Here is a 20,434-nt window from a genome sequence, read left to right on the forward strand (position 1 = left end):
GTGTCTGTCTGTCAAAGTTCATTCTAAATAGACTACGATGATTATTTCAATTCATTCATTGCATTCTATTCTATTCTATTCTATTCTAGTACAACAATATCTCATTTGTGATGACAATATCATTGAATGTATTATGTAATGAATACTTATTCCTTCTTCAAAGGACAATTATAACCTCATTAGTCACATTGTGACATAACCTCATGTTGATATGATATGATATATCAGCTCAAAGATGACTCTGTCTCAATCACTGTCTACATCCCCCCAAGCTCACAACGCGTCGTGATGCAACGCGTTGTGAGCTTGTAGATCTGCTATTTTCAAATAGCCCAGGTTTGAAATAGGGCTAAAGTGATTAATGTATATCTTATAATGTAATCATTTCTATCTGCAAAGTAACTAGTAACTAAAGTTTATGATAATCGTAGTGGAGTAAAAGTACAATATTTGCCTCTGAGATGTAGTGGAGTAGAAGTAAAAGTACTGAAAATTAGAAATACTCAAAAATACTAAAAAAAAAATACCTCAAAATTGTACTCTTGAATATACTTTAGTTACTTTACACCACTGGTCTACTGATACTTACCATGGAGTGGCTTGTGACTCAACAAAGAGCGACATCTATTGGCACACATCGTATAGACATGTACAGGTAGCCTCATGTAAAATAGATGAGAACGAAAGCAACTTTTCCGTTCTTTTCTCAAGGAGCAACAACAACAATGAAGTATTTTTCCTTCCAAGTCAGTGTTTGTTCCATGAAGTCATGATGTGGATTTATTTCAACATTCTCCTGGTCATGTGGAGCAGCTGTTACAACACATCTGTGACAGGTAACGTTATATACAACTTATTATTATAACTTAAAGGTTATTACAGTGGAGTGACGATAGAGAAGGGAGCGGCTGCAGATGTTTTCAGTGCAGGGCTTCTCAAAGGGTGCCGGGGATAGGGTTCGGTTAGCACTTCGGTTGAACCACACAAGGCATTTACACACCGGGGGTGATTTTTACAAGCGAATAATTCGATAATAATAAAAAAAAAAAGGTATAAAGTCATTACAAGCTTCCACATCAAAGACGAAGTTTTGCAGAGCAAAAAGGCAGCTTTTATTTATTCAGACCGCAGTTTTTAGAGAGAGAGAGAGAGAGAGAGAGAGAGAGAGAGAGAGAGAGAGAGAGAGAGAGAGAGAGAGAGAGACAGAGAGACAGACAGACAGACAGACAGACAGACAGACAGACAGACAGACAGACAGACAGACAGACAGACAGACAGACAGACAGACAGACAGAGAGACAGACAGACAGACAGACAGACAGACAGACAGACAGACAGACAGACAGACAGAGAGACAGACAGACAGACAGACAGACAGACAGACAGACAGACAGACAGACAGACAGACAAGACAGACAGACAGACAGACAGACAGACAGACAGACAGACAGACAGACAGACAGACAGGGTCCTTGGGAGTGTTCCAGGGGGTCCCCAGCAGTTTATACAGCTACATCAGCCATTTGAAAATATCCGATCTAAGCTCAGCGGATTTGGGAGTTTTTCGGGCGGTTTTGTGCGGATTGGGTGAATATATTAGGGTGAATGTATATAAAAAAAAAAGGCCTACCTATGCCCACCCGTGGCTACGCCCCTGAACGAGTAGCCTACTTTCTACTTTTGGTAGGACTTTAAGTTAGCCTGGTAAACCCTCCCTCCGGAAATCTAATTTCTATTTGATTACTCCTGAAATGAAATGGAATTGAGATTTCCGGAGGGAGGGTTTACCAGGCTAACTTTAAGTAGCCTTCATTTTCATAATTCCAGACTTTTACTTGTAACAGAGTAGTTCTACATTATGGTATTGATACTTTTACTTAAGTACAACATTTGAGTACTTTTTCCACCACTGCTCATCATCACATGACACATCTGTGACAGCGATCGAAAACAGCGACGTTGTCAGTAATGTCAAGTTGCTGTGGGCTTCTTTCTTTCTGATATTTTGTAATTAAATTCCGTTATGAAATAATATAATATCTGTACCAATACCAAGGTTCTGTTCTCATGGTCCATAGGCCTACCCAAACACTTCTATTCTTTTTCTTTTTATTATTCAATAAAACCATGACCAGATCAAGTAACTTGTACATTTACTTTTGAAGTACGTTTACTTTACTGGAGTATTTCCAATTTTCAGTACTTTTACTTCTACTCCACTAGCCTGGCTCCACCCCCTGAATCCTTTGCCTAGCATTCAGGGTCTGGTGACGCTTTCGAAGGCGGGTGTTTCTCGGTTGAAAATCTGTACGACGAATCGGGATCGGGACAATCCAGTATGAACCAATCGCGTTGGTTCATAGTGGAGTCCCACTTTGGCCACGCCCCCATCTCAGAACTCCGCTGCATTGAGAGGGCTTTCAGACTGAATAATGGAGTGAAACGAAATGAAAATTCAGGCTGAGTGTCAGGCTACTACTCCACTACATCTCAGAGGCAAATATTGTACTTTTACTCCACTACAATTATTTGAAAACTTCAGTTAGGCCACTAGTTACTTTGTAGATTTTGATTATTATTTCAAAACATACATTAACCACTTCAGCCCTATATATATTCTGGCTATTTGAAAATAGCAGATCTAAGCTCATGTGTCGCATGATGCATTGTGAGCTTGTAGATCTGCTATTTTCAAAAGGTTTTTATACGTTTTGAAAACTTGAAATGGGACATTCCGTATAATGAGTACTTTTACTTTTTTACTTTAAGTATATTTTGATACCAATACTTTTGTACTTTTACTCAAGTAAATTTACTTGTGACATAGTATTTCTACATTGCAGTATTGATACTTTTACTTAAGTAAAACATTTGAGTACACCACTGCTCATCATCACATGACACATCTGTGACAGGTGGCCTTAAGTTATACGTTTATACAAGTTACAACAAAACTATAACTTCCTATATGTACAGTAGGGTTATTATGCACAGTGAAGGAAGGGGCAGCAAAACGTTTTGTATGGTGAGTGAGCAAATAAGTTAGTAATGAGTTTTATAAATGATAAATGGTGCATTTATATATATTTATATAGCGCTTTTATCCAAAACGCTTTACATAGATTGTGCATTACATTCACCCATTCACACACACACATTCACACACACACATTCTCACACACACACACACACACACACACACACACACACACACACACACACACACACACACACACACACACACACACACACACACACACACACACACACACACACACACACACACACACACACACACCGACACACACACACACACACACACACACACATTCTCACACACACACACACACACACACACACACACACACACACACACACACACACACACACACACACACACACACACACACACACACACACACACACACACACACACAATCACACACACACACACACACACACACACACACACACCGACACACACACACACACACACACACACACACACACACACACACACACACACACACACACACACACACACACACACACACACAATCACACACACACACACACACACACACACACACACACACACACACACACACACACACACACAATCACACACACACACACACACACACACACACACACACACACACACACACACACACACACACACACACATTCATACACACATACATTCACACACCCATTCACACACACATTCATACACACATTCACACACACATTCATACACACACACACACACACACACACACACACACACACACACACACACACACACACACACACACACACACACACACACACACACACACACACACACACACATTCATACACACACACATTCACACACGCTTTCACACACACATACATTCACACAAACACACACATTCACACACACATTCACACACACATTCATACACACATATATTCACACACCCATTCACACACACATTCACACACACATTCATACACACATACATTCACACACACACACACACACACACACACACACACACACACACACACACACACACACACACACACACACACACACACACACACACACACACACACATTCATACACACATTCACAAACACATTCACACACCGATGGAGGAGGAAACTATAGGTTACGTAGGTAACCAGGTTCTTTTAGTTTAGGAGTGAGACACTCCCTATGGGAAACAGGGCGTGTATGGGGAGTGTCTCACTCCTAAACTAAAAGAACCTGGTTACCTACGTAACCTATAGTTCTTCTTCGTTTTCGGAGTGAGACACTCCCTATGGGATCTATAAACTCCCCGGAAGCGTTAAAAACATCCTACTCCCAGGAAAACCGTACGTGCCCCTACTGGCTCAGGGACCCGCACATGGCGGGCCCTGACCCCTGGGGCGCCCAGACCCATCGGGCCCGGACGCGGCATAAGGGATAAAATAAAGGAGGTTCTGACAGACCGAAGTCTGCCCTATTCAGCTAATAGACAACAAGGTCCGTCACCTACTAACCCTTCAACAAGGGAACAGGGCCCCCTGCTCCCGAGACCGACAGATCGTCAGCCCCCAGGAGCACATCAGGAGGAGAAGGCACCTCAAGTAGATGAGGCTGCCACGCCCAGGACTGCGCGCGCCACTGATGAGGCCGCCACGTCCAGGCTGTAAAAGGCCGCAAAGGTCGAAGGTGACGACCAGTTAGTGGCCGTGCAAATCTCCTGGACCGAAACCCTAGAGAGGGCCCAGGATGCAGCCACCCCCCTAGTTGAGTCAGCCCTCAGTCCATCAGGTACTGGGGTCCCACCACTAGCATAGGCGAGCCTTATAGCCTCAACTATCCACCTGGAAAGCGTCGGCTTGGCAACCGCCTTCCGCTGGTCACCGCGGCCATAGGAGACAAACAGTTGCGTAGACGACCTGCTGGCCGCCGTCTCCCGACAGTAGAGCCTCAGGGCCCTCACTGGACAAAGACAATGCAACCGTTCATCCTCCGCCGAAGCGAAAAGAGGTGGATGAAAAGCTACCAACTCAACCGGGGCCGGTGCTACCACCCCGGTCTTGGTAACACATGCCAGGTTCGGTTCCAACAGAACCCTCATGTCATCACCAGAGAACCTCAAGCACTCCGAACTCACCGAGAGTGCATGCAGGTCACTAACTCTCTAGGCCGTAGACAGGGCCAAGAGAAGGATAGCCCTAGAACTCACTATTTTCAGGCTCGCAGTCTCGAGAGGCTCAAAAGGAGAGAGGCAAAGTGCCTTAGCACCACCGCCAAATCCCAGGCCGGAAACAGAGATCTGTTAGTCGGCCTGGCCCGTCTGGCGCCGCCCATGAAACGTCGCACCCTGTGATGTTTGCCAACCGTTCCAACATCGAGACCCTCGTGGCAGGCGGAAATGGCCCCCAGGTACACCCTGGCCGTCGAGAAAGCCAAGCCCCGAGTTAACCTGCTTTGCAGGAAAATAAGAATGCTGCGCACCGGAGCCCGAAAAGCCACCACCAATGGTGACTGTTCCCGGCACCATGACACAAAAATATTCCATTTAATGTCATAGACAGCCCTCGTAGATCCGGCCCTGGCCCCCTGAATGGTAGCTACCACATCAGGGGGCAAACCACACAAGTCTAAGTTGGCCCTCTCACGGGCCAGACCCACAGGTCTAGGCCCCGGGGGCTGGGGTGCTTGATCTCGTTCCCTGCTTGTTGCAGCAGGTCCTCGATCGGAGGGAGGCGCCACGGCTCTGCGTAAAGGAGAGGAGTTATCACCGATCTCCAAACGCCTCATGCTGGAGTCACCAGCAGTACAGACAGACCCTGAAGTCTGACCCTCTCTAACGTCGGGCGGATCAGCTCCAGCGGCGGGAATGCGTCCAGCAGTTCCCTCGGCCAGTTGTGAGCCAAAGCATCCAGCCCCAACGAGAGGTCCGTCGCATTCACTGAGAAAAAGCGAGAGCACTTCGCGTTCTCTGCTGAGGCAAACAAATCGACCCGTGACCGGCCTAACCTTGTCCAAATCATGTCCGCCATTTTCGGATTGAGTGACCAATACGTGTACCCAATCTGCCCCTGGACAGTAGATCTGCCCCGCTGTTCAGGAGGCCGGGGACATGGACCGCCCGGATCGACAGCAGGCGCGAGTCGCACCACAGTGTCAGCTCGCGTGCCAGGTTGTCAAAAACTCGGGAGCCTAAGCCTCCCTGCTTGTTGACGTAGCACATGGTCATTGTGTTGTCCGACCTGACCAGGACATGACAACCGCTGATGCGCGCCTCGAACCACTTGAGGGCGAGGAGCATCAGCATCAGCTCCAGGTAGTTGATGTGGGCCAGTTGTAGACTGGAGTCCCACACTCCCCTGGCTGCATGGCCCTCGTGAACGGCGCCCCAGCCTGTCAGGCTGGCGTTCGCCGTGACAACCTTCCGTGAAATCACCGCACCCACACTGACACCCTCTGACATAAAAAGTGCGTGTGACCACGGTTCGAGTGTCTCCATGCAACGTGGAGACCCCTCGAGACCCCATGGTGGGCGGGATGTTGAGATCCCGCACCCACCTCTGAAAAGTTCTCATAAGGAGCCTGCATAGGCGGACCAGGTGTATGGCCGAAGCCATGAGACCCGCTGCCTGCATGCACAGCCTGTACGTGACGTTCTTTCCTACTCGAAAAGACCTCACACAGGCTAGGAAACTGTCTATCCTCTCCTTGGATAGGCGTGCCACCAGCGTAGTTGAATCCAGTGAAAACCCTATGAAAGAGGTTTGTTGACCTGGAATCAGCACGCTCTTCTGAAAATTGACGGTGAAACTCAACGACGTCAGATGTGAGATAGCTATCTCCGTGTGTCTCGTCACCTCTTGACTGGAGACTCCTGCCAAGAGCCAATCGTCGATGTAAGTCGACAGACGCATCCCCTGTCTCCTTAATGGAGCTATAGCCGCCTGTGTGCATTTCAAGAACACACAGGGGCTCAGGGACATTCCAAACGGGAGGACCGTGTATCCGTACACTCGTCCCTCGAAACCGAAGCGCAGAAACTTTTCTGTCCGGTGGGTAGAATGTGGAAAAAAGCATCCCTCAGGTCTATGCTGTCCACCGGTCGCCCTGACGCACCGTGCGTAATAACGTCGCGGTTGTCAGCATGCGAAACTTGAATTTCGTTAGAAATATGTAGAGACCCCTCAGATCCAGGATGAGTCGTATATCCCCCCCCCTTGTTCTTGACTAGAACATTTTTCAAGTAGAAAAACCCAGTCGTTTCTGGTCGGGAGAAAAATCTCTAATTGCGCCTTTTCTTAGGAGGGAGAGAACCTCCCTTCGTAAGGTTAACGCCGCTCATGATTTGTGTGCATGGGGTTCTCATCTTAAACAAGCTTAGTGCTTAATGAGAGTTCCAGTTTAGTAGACCTTGTATTGTGAATTTGTACTTCCATGTACTGTTATGTACTGTCATGTACTATTCTCATGTCTTACCAAATAAACTACATCAATCAATCAATCAATCCGCCCCTCGCCTGTGAAAACAACACCTTGTCTGACATAGGGGGTTTTGCGGAGAATCGCATCTTGTAACCCTTCTGTATGGTGCGAAGCACCCAAAGCGACGGGTGAAAGCTTTCCATTGCGCCAAGCAGCGAGCTAGAGGGTGGGGGAGGAGTGCTGCGGACACTCGTCCTACAGACCGGCCGGTCGTTGTCATGGAAACCAGTGACGTGACCGATCGCTCCGGTGGGACCATACGTGAGGTGCCACTAGAGACGGTATAGGCGTTAAATGACTGACTGGGAGATTCCAGGAAGTCACGTGACCCTGCACGCGATGCCTCCCTTACGTCAACCTCCGGCCTGGATGGGTTGTAGTCAATGTAGTCATTCTGTCTACCTTCCTTGCGGCCATTTTGTGGAAACCTCTCACTAAAATGGCGTTTTGGCGCCCTCTCTCGGATGGGAGGATTTGGGAGGCAAAAATAGCGTGACCGCTGTAGCAAGGTGCAAAGGCGCCCTCTGGCGGACAGGGGTGATACTGAATTTATAACCTGCATTGGTGATTTTTGCATTGGTGTAGAAACACTCAGTAGGTTTGTCCCACAAGTGTTCGGAAAACCGATAACGGGTTTTCCGAGCACTGTGGGCTCATAGGGGGACCACCGAGAACGGGAGGTCGCCAAGTAGGTGGCTCCCGTTCTCCCTGGTCTTACATGCAGGGTTGGAACAAGACAAGGTTTTGTAACTTGCGGTCTGGACAGGTTGTTATCCTCTTGCCTACCTGCCGTGCGGCCATCTTGTGAAAACCTCTCACTAAAGTGGCGTTTTGGCGCCCTCTCTCGGATGGGAGAAATGGCAGACAAAAACGGCGTTGCAAAGTGTGGTGACAGTAACGACATAATGGCACAATGACAAGCAATATAACAATATGTTGACATAGTGACAGGCATTAAATGTTGTATACCAACAGTATATGGAAAACCGAGAGCCGTTTTACCAAATACTTTTGGGCTTAATTACGTGTAAAAGACATATTGGTACAATGACACGCATTATATAACAATATATTAACACAGTGATGGCATAAGTGTTATCCAGCAGTGTTTGGAAGGCCTAGTACCGGCCCTTTTCTTAGCATGTGGACTTATTTCAACAGGGTTTGAAAAATGCACGGTTTGGTTCTTTGTAACAAATTTATTGGCACAAAAGAACAGGCATTATATATTGTACCCGACCACAAGAATGTGCAAAAATACCCTCATTTTCTTTGGTTGTAGAGGAGTTGTCCCTGACCCTATCCTCTGAGTCCAGTGAGGGTCAAAGTCGCGTACCCCGCCCAAGAGGGGGTCGGGTGGCGTCGCGACCCTTTTGAATAATGCAAGGTGTGGCAGGTGTAACAAACATGTAGGCACAATGACCAGCATTATGTAACAACATATCAACACGATGATGAGCATTATGTGTTGTATTCCAACAGTATTTGGAAAGCCGAGTACCGGTCCTTCTCCAAGTACCCTTGATCTTAGCTTAACAGGGCTTGAATAATGCAAGATGTGGCAAGTGTAACAAACATGTTGGCACAGTGACAAGCACTACATAACAACATATCAACACGGTGAAAAGCATTATGTGTTGTATTCCAACAGTATTTGGAAAACCGAGTACCGGTCCTTCCCCAGGTACCTTTGGTCTTAACTTAATAGGGCTTGAATAATGCAAGATGTGGCAAGTGTAACAACCTGTTGGCACAATGACAAGCACTACATAACAACACATCAACATGGCGAAAAACATTATGTGTTGTATTCCAACAGTATCTGGAAAACCGAGTACCGGTCCTTTTCAAGTACCTTTGGGCTTACCTTGAATAAAGCAAGGTGTGGTAAGTGTAACAACCATATTCGCACAATGACCAGCATTATATAACAATATATTGAAGTGTTGTGCCGGTGGAAGCAGCCCGTCCCGGGCTAAGCATGGCGACGTCCGAGGAGTCCCGAACAGTTGGGAGCTCCTCATCGTCGTATTCCACCTTGTAGTAATCGCCCTCCTCGTTGTGGTCCCCCTCCATGGAGTAGTGGTCGTCCTCCAGCTGGAGGTTGCCGCTGAGGAACGGTTGGGGTTGGGGGGAGAGGTGGGCTAGCCTGCTGCTGTGGGAGCTGAGGTCCAGCTACGAGGACAGCGGCAGCCGCTGCGTGATCACCACGGCCCTGTGTAGAGCTAGTACTGTCTGCTACGGGGCCTGGTGTGGTTTGGGAGAGTACCGTGGACCCCGCCAAGTGCTGCGAACGGGGAGCGTCCCCGCTAGCAGCAGCCGAGGACGGTTTCGGGATGCGGGAGGGTTTCGGGGGAACCGAGCGATTAACGCCAGTGTCTCCTAAACTACCGGCACAGGCCGTGGCCTGGTCATATCTATAACGAAGCAGCCTCACCGAGTATCGGGCGCATGCTTCGCAGAAAGACTCGGGGTCGGAGAGCGCGTCGAAGCGTGCGCGACACCGAGACATCCAACACATATCGAGTGTGCGTCGTCTCCGTCGATATTGGCAGAGCAGTCGGGTAGGCCGCACTGTCTAGCCGGCAGAGGGCCCAGGGTGTACAGGGTGCCTCTGGGGGCTTTCATCGGAGCGGTCATCGTGGGACAAAGAGAGCGACAAAGCTAGGCTAACAGCCCCATCCGGGGAGTTAGCTAAGCGGGAAAGGGGGGTTAGCGCTGTGGAAGTAGCCAAACAGCTAAGCTAGTAACAGCTAGCGGCTAGGCTAAGAAACAGCTAAGGGCTAACGCCGGCTCACAAAAAGGCTAGGCTAACAGCTCTATTCGGGGGATTAGCTTAGCAAAACAAAGGGCGATTAGCGCTGTGGAGGTAGCCAAACAGCTAAGCTAGTAGCAGCTAGCGGCTAGGCTAAGAAGCAGCTAAAGGCTAACGCCGGCTCACCACAAGGTAGATTAAAGTTAGTTTACTGGAGTTTAGTTGAACGAGAAAACCTGTGGGTGACTTATCCTAGCCTCCGCTTTTAGGGCTAAAGCTGGTTTCTCACTTTGGGTCCTGAAGAGTAGAGTAATCGTTGATAAAGGTTGAATTCAGTTTTTAACAAGCGTGTAGCCGTGTTATCATCTGCGAACAGAGGAACTGAAAGAGGAAGTTGACGTCACGGCCGGTGCCTCTTATGCCCTCTGGTGGAGGGGAGGACTGACCGGTCACGTGACATACCCTCTAGCCCAATAAATGGGCCCCGGGAGCGTATTGTGTAGCTCTGTACTCATCGCCAGATGGCGCTGTTTCCCATAGGGAGTGTCTCACTCCGAAAACGAAGAAGAACCATGCAAGGCACCAACCTGCTCATCAGGAGCAATTAGGGCTTCAGTGTCTTGCTCAAGGACACTTAGACACTAACTCTGGGGGAGCCCGGTTTCCAGTTCACTCTACCCGGCAGCTCTATAATATAATAGTATCGAGAGTTGTTGTTACTTGTACTAGTTTACAGTCATCATGTTTTATGTTAGTGGTTTGCAGTGGTGTAAAGTAACTAAGTACATTTACTCAAGTACTGTACTAAGTACACTTTTGAGGATTTCTTTTACTGGAGTATTTCCAATTTATTTTGTACTTCTACTCCATTCAAATACATCTCAGAGATAAATATTATACCTTTACTCCAAGCTTTAGTTACTAGTTACTTTGCAGATCACAAAACCTACATTAACCACTTCAGCTCTATACTGTATATTTCGGCAATTTGATAATAGCAGATCTACAAGCTCCCAATTGAGCTTGTAGATCAGCAATTTTCAAAAGATCTTTTATACATTTTGAACTTGTGAAATGGGACATCCTGCACAAATGAGTACTTTTACTTTTGGTACATTGAGTGCATTTTGATATCAATACTTTTGTACTTTTATTCAAGTACATTTTGATTACTAGACTTTTACTTGTAAGAGAGTATTTCTACACTGCAGTATTGATACTTTTACTAAATAAAACATTTGAGTGCTTTTTCCACCACTGGTGGTTTGAGGTGTGTCTGATCTGATCTGATATGATTGATCACACACTGAGATTTCACCAGGATGAGATCCAGACCTGACACCACACACAACACACTGTACATGTGTCTAAATACACATTAAACATTACACATTAATATCTCTACTCTAAATACATTGTTTTGTTTTAAGGACATCAGCTCATAGGGTCATCTCAGCCTGTGAGGGTCATGGAGGGAGATGATGTCATCCTTCCTTGTCACATTAAACCACCTGAGAACATGGAGAGGGGGACGGTGGTGTGGTGGAGATCTGACCTGAACCCACAGCATGTGTGCGTGCTCAAAGATGGACATACTAACTACATTCTGAACCCGTTGTACAAAGGGAGAACGTCTCTGTTTGATGATCAGTTGTCTCATGGTAACATCTCACTGAAGCTGACCAGGGTGAAGCTCTCAGACCAGGGGGTGTACAAGTGTTCTGTTCCAGACCTGAACAACAGCAGCAGTTCTGTCCGGCTCCTTGTTGGTAAGATTTACTGTTCATAAACAATGGATGTAAAAACAACTATAAAGATCATGACAACATAGCTGTCATTAAGTCAATACTAAAAGGCTCAGGGTCCTATCAGTGAGTCAGGCTGACTGAGAGAGACTCACACACTGACAGTGGTGGAAGAAGTACTCAGATCGTTTTTTACTCAAGTAAAAGTATCAATACCACAATGTAGAAATACTCTGTTACAAGTGAAAGGCCTGTAGTCAACATTTTACTTGGGTAAAAATAATAATAATAATAATAATTATAGTTATAATAATAATAACAGTGCAAAGGTATCTGCATCAAAATACACTTACAGCATCAAAACAAGTAAATGAGTTGTAAAAGTGGCTACTCATTATAATAATGATAATAATAATAATAATAATAATAATAATAATTATTATTATTATTATTATTACAAAGTATACATTAACCACTTCAGCCCTACATATATTCTGTCTATTTTCAAAAGGTTTTATACATTTGAAAACTTGAAATGGGACATTCTGCATAATCAGTACTTTTACTTTTGTACTTTTAAGTATATTTTGATACCAATACTTCTGTACCTTTACTCAAGTGAATTTTGAATTCCGGGCTTTTACTTGTAACAGAGTATTTCTACATTGCAGTATTGATACTTTTACTTAAGTAAAACATTTGAGTACTTTTTCAACCACTGCACTATATGATTGATCTCACACTGAGATTTCACCAGGATGAGATCCAGACCCACACCACACACAACACACTGTACATTTATCTAAATACACATTAAACATTACACATTAATATCTCTACTCTAAATACATTGTTTTGTTTTAAGGACAACGTCAGGTCATAGGGTCATCTCAGCCTGTGAGGGCCATAGAGGGAGATGATGTCATCCTTCCTTGTCACATTGAACCACCTGTCAACATGGAGAGGAGGACGGTGGAGTGGACCAGACCTGACCTGGAGCCACAGTATGTGCACCTGCTCCAAGATGGACATGTCATTACTGACCAACTGAACCCGTTGTACAAAGGGAGGACGTCTCTGTTTCATGAGCAGTTGTCTCGTGGTAACATCTCACTGAAGCTGACCAGGGTGAAGCTCTCAGACCAGGGGTGGTACATGTGTTCTGTTCCACACCTGAGCAGCAGCATTGATATCCAGCTCCTTGTTGGTAAGATTTACTGTTCATAAACAATGGATGTAAAAACAACAATAAAGATCATGACAACATAGCTGTCATTAAGTCAATACTAAAAGGCTCAGGGTCCTATCAGTGAGTCAGGCTGACTGAGAGAGACTCACACACTGACAGCAGTGGAAGAAGTACTCAGATAGTTTTTTACTCAAGTAAAAGTTTCAATACCACAATGTAGAAATACTCTGCTACAAGTGAAAGGCCTGTAGTCAACATTTTACTTGGGTAAAAGCAATAATAATAATAATAATAATTATTATTATTATTATTATTATTATTATTATTACACTTATAATGATAATAAAAGTGCAAAAGTATCAGCATCAAAGTACACTTACAGCATCAAAAGTAGTAAATGAGTTGTAAAAGTGGCTACTCATTATTATAATAATAATTATAATAAAACATATTATTATAATAATTATAATAACAATAATAATTATTATAATTGTAATTATTATAGTTTATGATATACTTTGCATGTTGGAAAATCTCAAAGTGCTACAATAAACATTTGCATAAAAAACATTTGCATGTATAATGTCCACTTAAATGTGTCAACATGTTTCAAAAGCTTGCAACGTGTCATGATGTGAATAAACTTAGTATAACATTTTAGTGGTTTATTTATGTTTTGTAATAATTATCTAAGTCTGCAAACAGGTTGCATAAACTAATAAAGGAACAGAGCCGACCACAGTGATCAGTGTAGGCTGAAGAGGAACATTTCTATTTCTATTTCTATTGGTTCACATTCATTTGAAAATGGAGGGGAAAGGATGCAATTACATAATGTGAGAGTTGTAGAGGAAAAGTAATATAAGGAGTATGTAAGTACTTACTGTGCAGGGAATAATAAGTAAAGTAATAATATTACTTTTTAAAAGAATAATTCGTTATAAATTACTATTTATTTTTGGTAACGAGCCCAACTGCTGACTGACAACTGACTGATGATCTGTTTGTTTGTTTGTGTAGGGTCTGTGTCTCAGCCAGTGATCTCTTTAATTGGTGTAAAAGGTGAGAATCTCTTTTCTTGGAGATGTGATTCTGGGTGCTGGTTTCCTGAACCTCAAGTCTCTTTGCTGGACAGAGATGGAAACAACATCAATGCTGAACCCTCAGAGAGAGAGAAACGTTCAGATCACTGTTATGTTGTCCAGAGGACTGTGACAGAGGCTCTAACAGAGCATGTGACCTGTAGAGTTCACCTACCACACATCAACCACACTGTTGAGACACACAGTTTTAAACCAGGTAATGAACCTTTCCTTCACTGTTTAACACCTTGAGGAACCACTGTAAACACTTCTGTCATACTGTAACACTGTATTCACTCACTGTAATGATTAATGAAGGTTTGAAAGTAGTTTGATAACTCTAAAAAATAACACGAGTCGATTGCAGAGTGATAATTATGAATGCTCCATGTGATTAACGGTCATTGATCAAAAGCACGTCCCACACCTACATACGTGGATGTGCTAATTAAAGAAAGATGGTGGTGTAAAAAACACAAACAAACTGGACAGATGTATGGAGAATGGAGATGACTGGAGACACAGATGGAGGGCTTGTCTGAGGATGATGTACAGATAAATAGATATTTATTATTAAATAAATTAGTCTTCATTTAAATGGATTATCGATTATGTTTTATAATCTATTAAATCTATTAATTCAATTAACTGTTGCACCCTTTATCTGTACATACTCTTTACACTTTTACCTGCTGTATTTACACAACACAACCGTTGGGCCAGAGTGAGCTTTATAATCATTTACATCTGTCATCCCTTCTTGTTACTATAGTTGTATTACAGTTATGTATTTATCACATTGGTTGTGCACTATAGGGCCATCCAGGATCCTGGTGAATCAAGACCATAAAACATTCTGTGTAAAACCTATTTGAAAATGTATTTTAATTATATTATACTAGCCCATACCCGGTCGACCCAAGACACCACCCAAGACAGACAGACAGAGGTTACTCCAATTATATAGTAGGATATAGTAGGATACTATATTTAAGAAATACCCTTTTTTGCTGTTTTCAAATATGTTTTGACACATGATGAAATGTTGTATGGCCTTGTTTCACAAGGAGCCTGGATGGCTTGGTTCTAGGCTTATAATAATTAATATAAATATTTCCAGAAATCTCTATGGTAAAAATTAATGGGCCACAAAATGGCCGCCACTGCTATGCCCTATTATGTCGTGCACTAACATGGAAATGGTGTTTGATCAATATATAACTGTCAACTATTAAACCATTTATTAAAACTATACATTGAACTGTGGGCCTAAAGAACACATTGTAAAAAAAACAAAAAAACAAAAACATATAACTTGATGTGAACAACTACATCAGATTATCATTTCATCATAAAGTCTTCATCCACATGTGAAGCTGTTTCTACTCTGGACTCACAAAGCAGAAGAAAGTCATTCTCAGGCTCCTTGATAAGAAAATTTACATTTATTTATTTATTCATAAATGTACATTTATTTATTTATGTATTAATACTGTACATGTACATTTATTTATTTATTTATTAATAAATGTACATTTATGTATTTACTTATTAATGAATGTACATGTAGATGTGTTCATTTATTCATAAATGTATATTTATCCAGAGTGACTTACTGTACAGGACACATAATAATAACCACAGAATTGATGGATTCATTATAATGTTACATAATGTAACAGTTGTGTCATGACTCACTGTGTTTCAGAGGTTGAGAAGCCCAGAGTGGAGGAGAGAGGACCAACAGCAGGAGTGATTACAGGGATTGTTATTCCAGTGATCATCATCATCTTGGTGGCAGCAATACTGGGATATTTATACTGGAAAAAGAAGAAGCAAACCAGTAAGTCTTGAACTAAATGTGTTAATGTATATATGTGAAGATCTAAATGATTAGTGTCTCCATACTGACCTCTCACTGTCTCACATCTCTACTTTTACAGAACGAGACGAAGCCACACCCTCCATCATATGTCAAGGAGGTAAGAGAGTGTGTGTGTGTGTGTGTGTGTGTGTGTGTGTGTGTGTGTGTGTGTGTGTGTGTGTGTGTGTGTGTGTGTGTGTGTGTGTGTATGTGTGTGTGTGTGTGTGTGTGTGTGTGTGTGTGTGTGTGTGTGTGTGTGTGTGTGTGTGTGTGTGTGTGTGTGTGCACGTGTGAGTGTTCGCACAAGTATTTTTACTCAATTTAGTAACTTTCAAGTGCTTTTACTTAAATTAGTTACTTTTTACAGACTTTGATGACTTTTAAGTATCTGTACTCATTTTAACATCTGTTAAGTATTTTTTTTACTAATTGTAAGTACTTTAAAGCGTTTTTACTGACTTTTACATTATTGTATTCATTTTAACATATTTTAAAGTATTTTTACTAATTTTATGTTTTTTTAAATAATTTGTAGTTTTTTTTACTCTTTTTAGGTAGCGTACTTTAAAGTATATTTACTCATTTTAAGTATTTTTACTCAATTTATTTACTTTCTTTTAAGTACTATTACTCAAATTGTAGATCGGTCATTTCAATGTGAGTGTGTGTGTGTGTGCGCATGCAGGTGTGTGTGTGTGTGCGTGTGTGTGTGTGCGTGCTCACGTGCATGTGCACACGAAGCCAGCCTGTTTGTGTGTGTGTGTGTGTGCATGTCTTTAAGTGGCGCATGTGTTGCACTCCTGTGTGTGTTTAATTAGTGTAACTTTTGCATCTTTGTGTTGCAATCAGTTGCAGCTGTTGTTGCCGTACTCATACACAGGGACATACATACATACAAACACATTCGGTCAGTTCTTGGAGTCGTTGGCACCACTCAAAAAGTACAAAGGTGTACGATAACGAGCCCCTAAATGGACATGTTATAGGGTGTTTGTTTTTTAGGGTGACAGACAGGTTTCTTTTTTGTGGGTGGGGAAAAACAATACATGCAGAAAAGGGGGAAAGTACATGTCATATATATATATATATATATATACATATATGTATGCAGTACATACCACACACACACACACACACACACACACACACACACACACACACACACACACACACACACACACACACACACACACACACACACACACACACACACACACACACACACACACATCACAGAATATGACGTGTCCATGTGTACTATTATTACAGAGCCATCTGAATCCAATCAGATGATTAACGTGCCAGGAGAAGAGAGAGATGACATCATTCCTATTACATCACCAGAACCACGGAAATGGATCCCAGTCAGTAAAAGATGGAGGGAACAGTTAGAGAAGCTTGCAAACATTGATGACTCTAAAGTTACCAAAGTTGGGAGTCTTCTGTTTGTGAAGGATGAAGAATTCTGCATCGCAGTGGGAGGTGGTTCAACTGAGGTCTTCTTAGGGTTAACAGATGATGGCACTGAAGTCGCAGTGAAGAAAATGATTAGACAGTACTACTGTCATATACCGATCAAAGAAGAACAGTTTTTGCAACTTCCAAAGCTTGATCATCCTTCAATTGTACAATATGTTGAATTTGTAGAGGATGAAAACTTTGGTTACCTTGCTCTTCAGTTGTGTGAATACACCCTGGCAGAATACATCACTGAACACAACCTCTCTGAACTGGAGAGGAAACAGCTTGCACATCAGTTTCTCCAGAGCTTAAGGGTTCTTCATTGTCAAAATCCTAGAATTCTCCACCGGGATATCAAACCCCAGAATGTCTTGATTGGTAAGCTACGAAATTAAAATTCAATAAGCAGATGATATCAGAAATATGCTGAATTGATTTAGCTAAATCTAAAACCCATTATTATATTGATATACCTATTTTCCTTGCAGATATTCAAAGCAAGGCAAGACTGTCAGATTTTGGAATAAGCCGAGAATTACCCGAAGGGCAAACATCCCTAGTCACAAAAGTTGCAGGAACGAAAGACTGGAAGGCAAAGGAGACTATGGAATATGATCAAATCCCATATAGAAGAAGCACCGATATCCAGGTTGTTTTTTTATTCTGTGTGAGAACAATTTAATTAATAACAACATAAAAATGTTCTTACTCATTTACATGCTCATTCTAAAGGTGGCTGGGATGTTGATATACTACATCCTGTCTGGAGGACGCCATCCATTTGGTAAAGGCCCTAGATGTGAAGGCAACATTCTGGATGGAAAGTACAAGCTGGACCATGTTCAGGATGTGGTTGCCAAGGATCTCATCGAGAGGATGATCAATGACGAGCCAAAGAAAAGACCTACAGTGGAGGAATGCTTGGCTCATCCTTTATTTTGGTCAAACGACAGGTATGATAGAAATATTTTCCCTTCCACATATTATTCATCCATTCACTGATATCTAAACGTTATTTCAGTTCATCATAGTCTAATGCTTTCAGTATATTTTTTCCAGGAGAGTACAGTACTTGAGAAGGATTGGAAAGGAGGTTGAGAACTGTCCAGATGATGACAAGGACCTCATCACTGTACTGGACCAGTATGCTGAGCAGGGACAGTTCAACACATGGAAACACAAGGTGACTTTATTACTAATGGTGTTGGATAAATTAGTCCAACATTATGTAGGCCTATCAGTATCATACACCTCAGTAGGTGAAATACATTAGAAGTGGGAATGAATGAATATTGCATTATCACTTAATTCCCTTATAATACCTATTTAATGCCTTTAAATGCCAGAGCTGTGTATGCAATGTGCTTTGTCAAGGTAACTAAAGCATAATTTAAAGCTCATACTCATTGGATACTGATGGCTTGGCTTATATATCAGTGTGTGTGTGTGTGTGTGTGTGTGTGTGTGTGTGTGTGTGTGTGTGTGTGTGTGTGTGTGTGTGTGTGTGTGTGTGTGTGTGTGTGTGCGTGTGCGCGTAAAAGATCAAGTCCCTTTCATTTGATCTCTAAGTTGTATATTTATTTCCAGTTACCACTTGAGTTGAAGATGGATGAAATGAAGTCGTACCCTGAGAACTCTTTTGGACTGCTGCGCTTCATTCACATTCTCCATGAGCACTAGTAAGTTTAATTACATTTAAAAACAACACAAACAGAAGTTAATCCTGTCCATTTATAAATAACACTAAAACAAACTTCAAAATGTATGGAGCACTTCTCAAGGTGTAAAATAATTCCCTGAGTGTTGGTCCAAGTCTGTTCTGTTTATCAGTATTGTTGAATCTTGAAGGGTTAATTATCTTTGATTATTATTATTATTGAATTCAATTATTTGGTGTTTTACTGCTGTGGTATCACTGTAGGTGTGTGTTTGTGTGTGTGTGTGTGTGTGTGTGTGTGTGTGTGTGTGTGTGTGTGTGTGTGTGTGTGTGTGTGTGTGTGTGTGTGTGTGTGTGTGTGTGTGTGTGCGTGCGTGCGTGCGTTCGTGCGTGTGCGTAAGTACGTTCGTGCGTGCGTAAGTGCGTGCGTGCGTGTGTTCACCATCAGATGTTGTGACTCCAGTGATCACTGCTTTGTGTTCACAGTGCTGAAGAGGCAGCTGGTGTTGACCTGATGGAGATGTTTCCTGATCTGTTTGGATGTGTTTATCAGTTTGCCCAAAAACAAGACTGGAACTCAAGGCCAACCCTGAAGGACATGTTTCACACAGAAGATGTTCTGTATTAAAGTCCACAAACCCTTTAGAGAAAGACTCTTTTCAGTCTATAAATGACTCAGTGTCTTGAATGACTCTCATGATTAAAGAGTCCAATATACAGTATCCTGTTGTAACACAACATGTTCCCTTCCTAATCTAGTTGTCTCCACCGGGAGGACATAGAGCCTCCATCCTACTCCTCCCATTCAACATTCCTCATCGACATGTGCCGCCCAGCCAATAGGAGTACATGTAGCAACAAAGATCACCCTCCTCCAGCCAATAGGAGTACATGTAGCAACAAAGATCACCCTCCCCCAGCCAATAGGAGTACATGTAGCAACAAAGATCACCCTCCCCCAGCCAATAGGAGTACATGTAGCAACAAAGATCACCCTCCCCCAGCCAATAGGAGTACATGTAACAACAAAGATCACCCTCCCCCAGCCAATAGGAGTACATGTAACAACAAAGATCACCCTCCCCCAGCCAATAGGAGTACATGTAGCAACAAAGATCACCCTCCTCCAGTTAATCATACCTGCCAACTCTCCTGTTTTTACCAGGAGAGTCCTGTTATTTGA

The 20,434-nt window shown here is 43.0% G+C and overlaps 2 protein-coding genes across 2 annotated transcripts in view; both read left to right on the top strand.

Moving 5' to 3' along the window:
• Positions 1-20,434, top strand: part of LOC308101616 (serine/threonine-protein kinase/endoribonuclease IRE1-like) — a gene marked incomplete at both ends in the record, with an annotated part of 63,698 nt that extends 43,264 nt beyond the window's left edge. The window contains 6 exons of the mRNA XM_080451036.1: positions 18,083-18,243; positions 18,327-18,547; positions 18,654-18,795; positions 19,194-19,273; positions 19,738-19,872; positions 20,011-20,434. Coding sequence (XP_080307162.1) covers positions 18,083-18,243; positions 18,327-18,547; positions 18,654-18,795; positions 19,194-19,273; positions 19,738-19,872; positions 20,011-20,434 — 1,163 coding nt within the window. The remainder of the gene's footprint in view (positions 1-18,082; positions 18,244-18,326; positions 18,548-18,653; positions 18,796-19,193; positions 19,274-19,737; positions 19,873-20,010) is intronic.
• LOC308102185 (uncharacterized protein) lies at positions 672-17,989 on the top strand (the record flags this gene model as incomplete). The annotated part of the gene is made up of 7 exons (XM_080451787.1): positions 672-836; positions 11,684-12,022; positions 12,864-13,205; positions 14,208-14,249; positions 15,978-16,112; positions 16,213-16,251; positions 17,403-17,989. Exons 1-7 carry the CDS (start codon positions 770-772, stop codon positions 17,987-17,989), a joined length of 1,551 nt encoding a protein of 516 aa, XP_080307913.1. The 5' UTR covers positions 672-769.

The sequence above is a fragment of the Gymnoscopelus braueri genome (genome assembly GCF_963280865.1).
Source record: "Gymnoscopelus braueri genome assembly, chromosome: 15".
Taxonomy (NCBI): Eukaryota; Metazoa; Chordata; class Actinopteri; order Myctophiformes; family Myctophidae; genus Gymnoscopelus; species Gymnoscopelus braueri.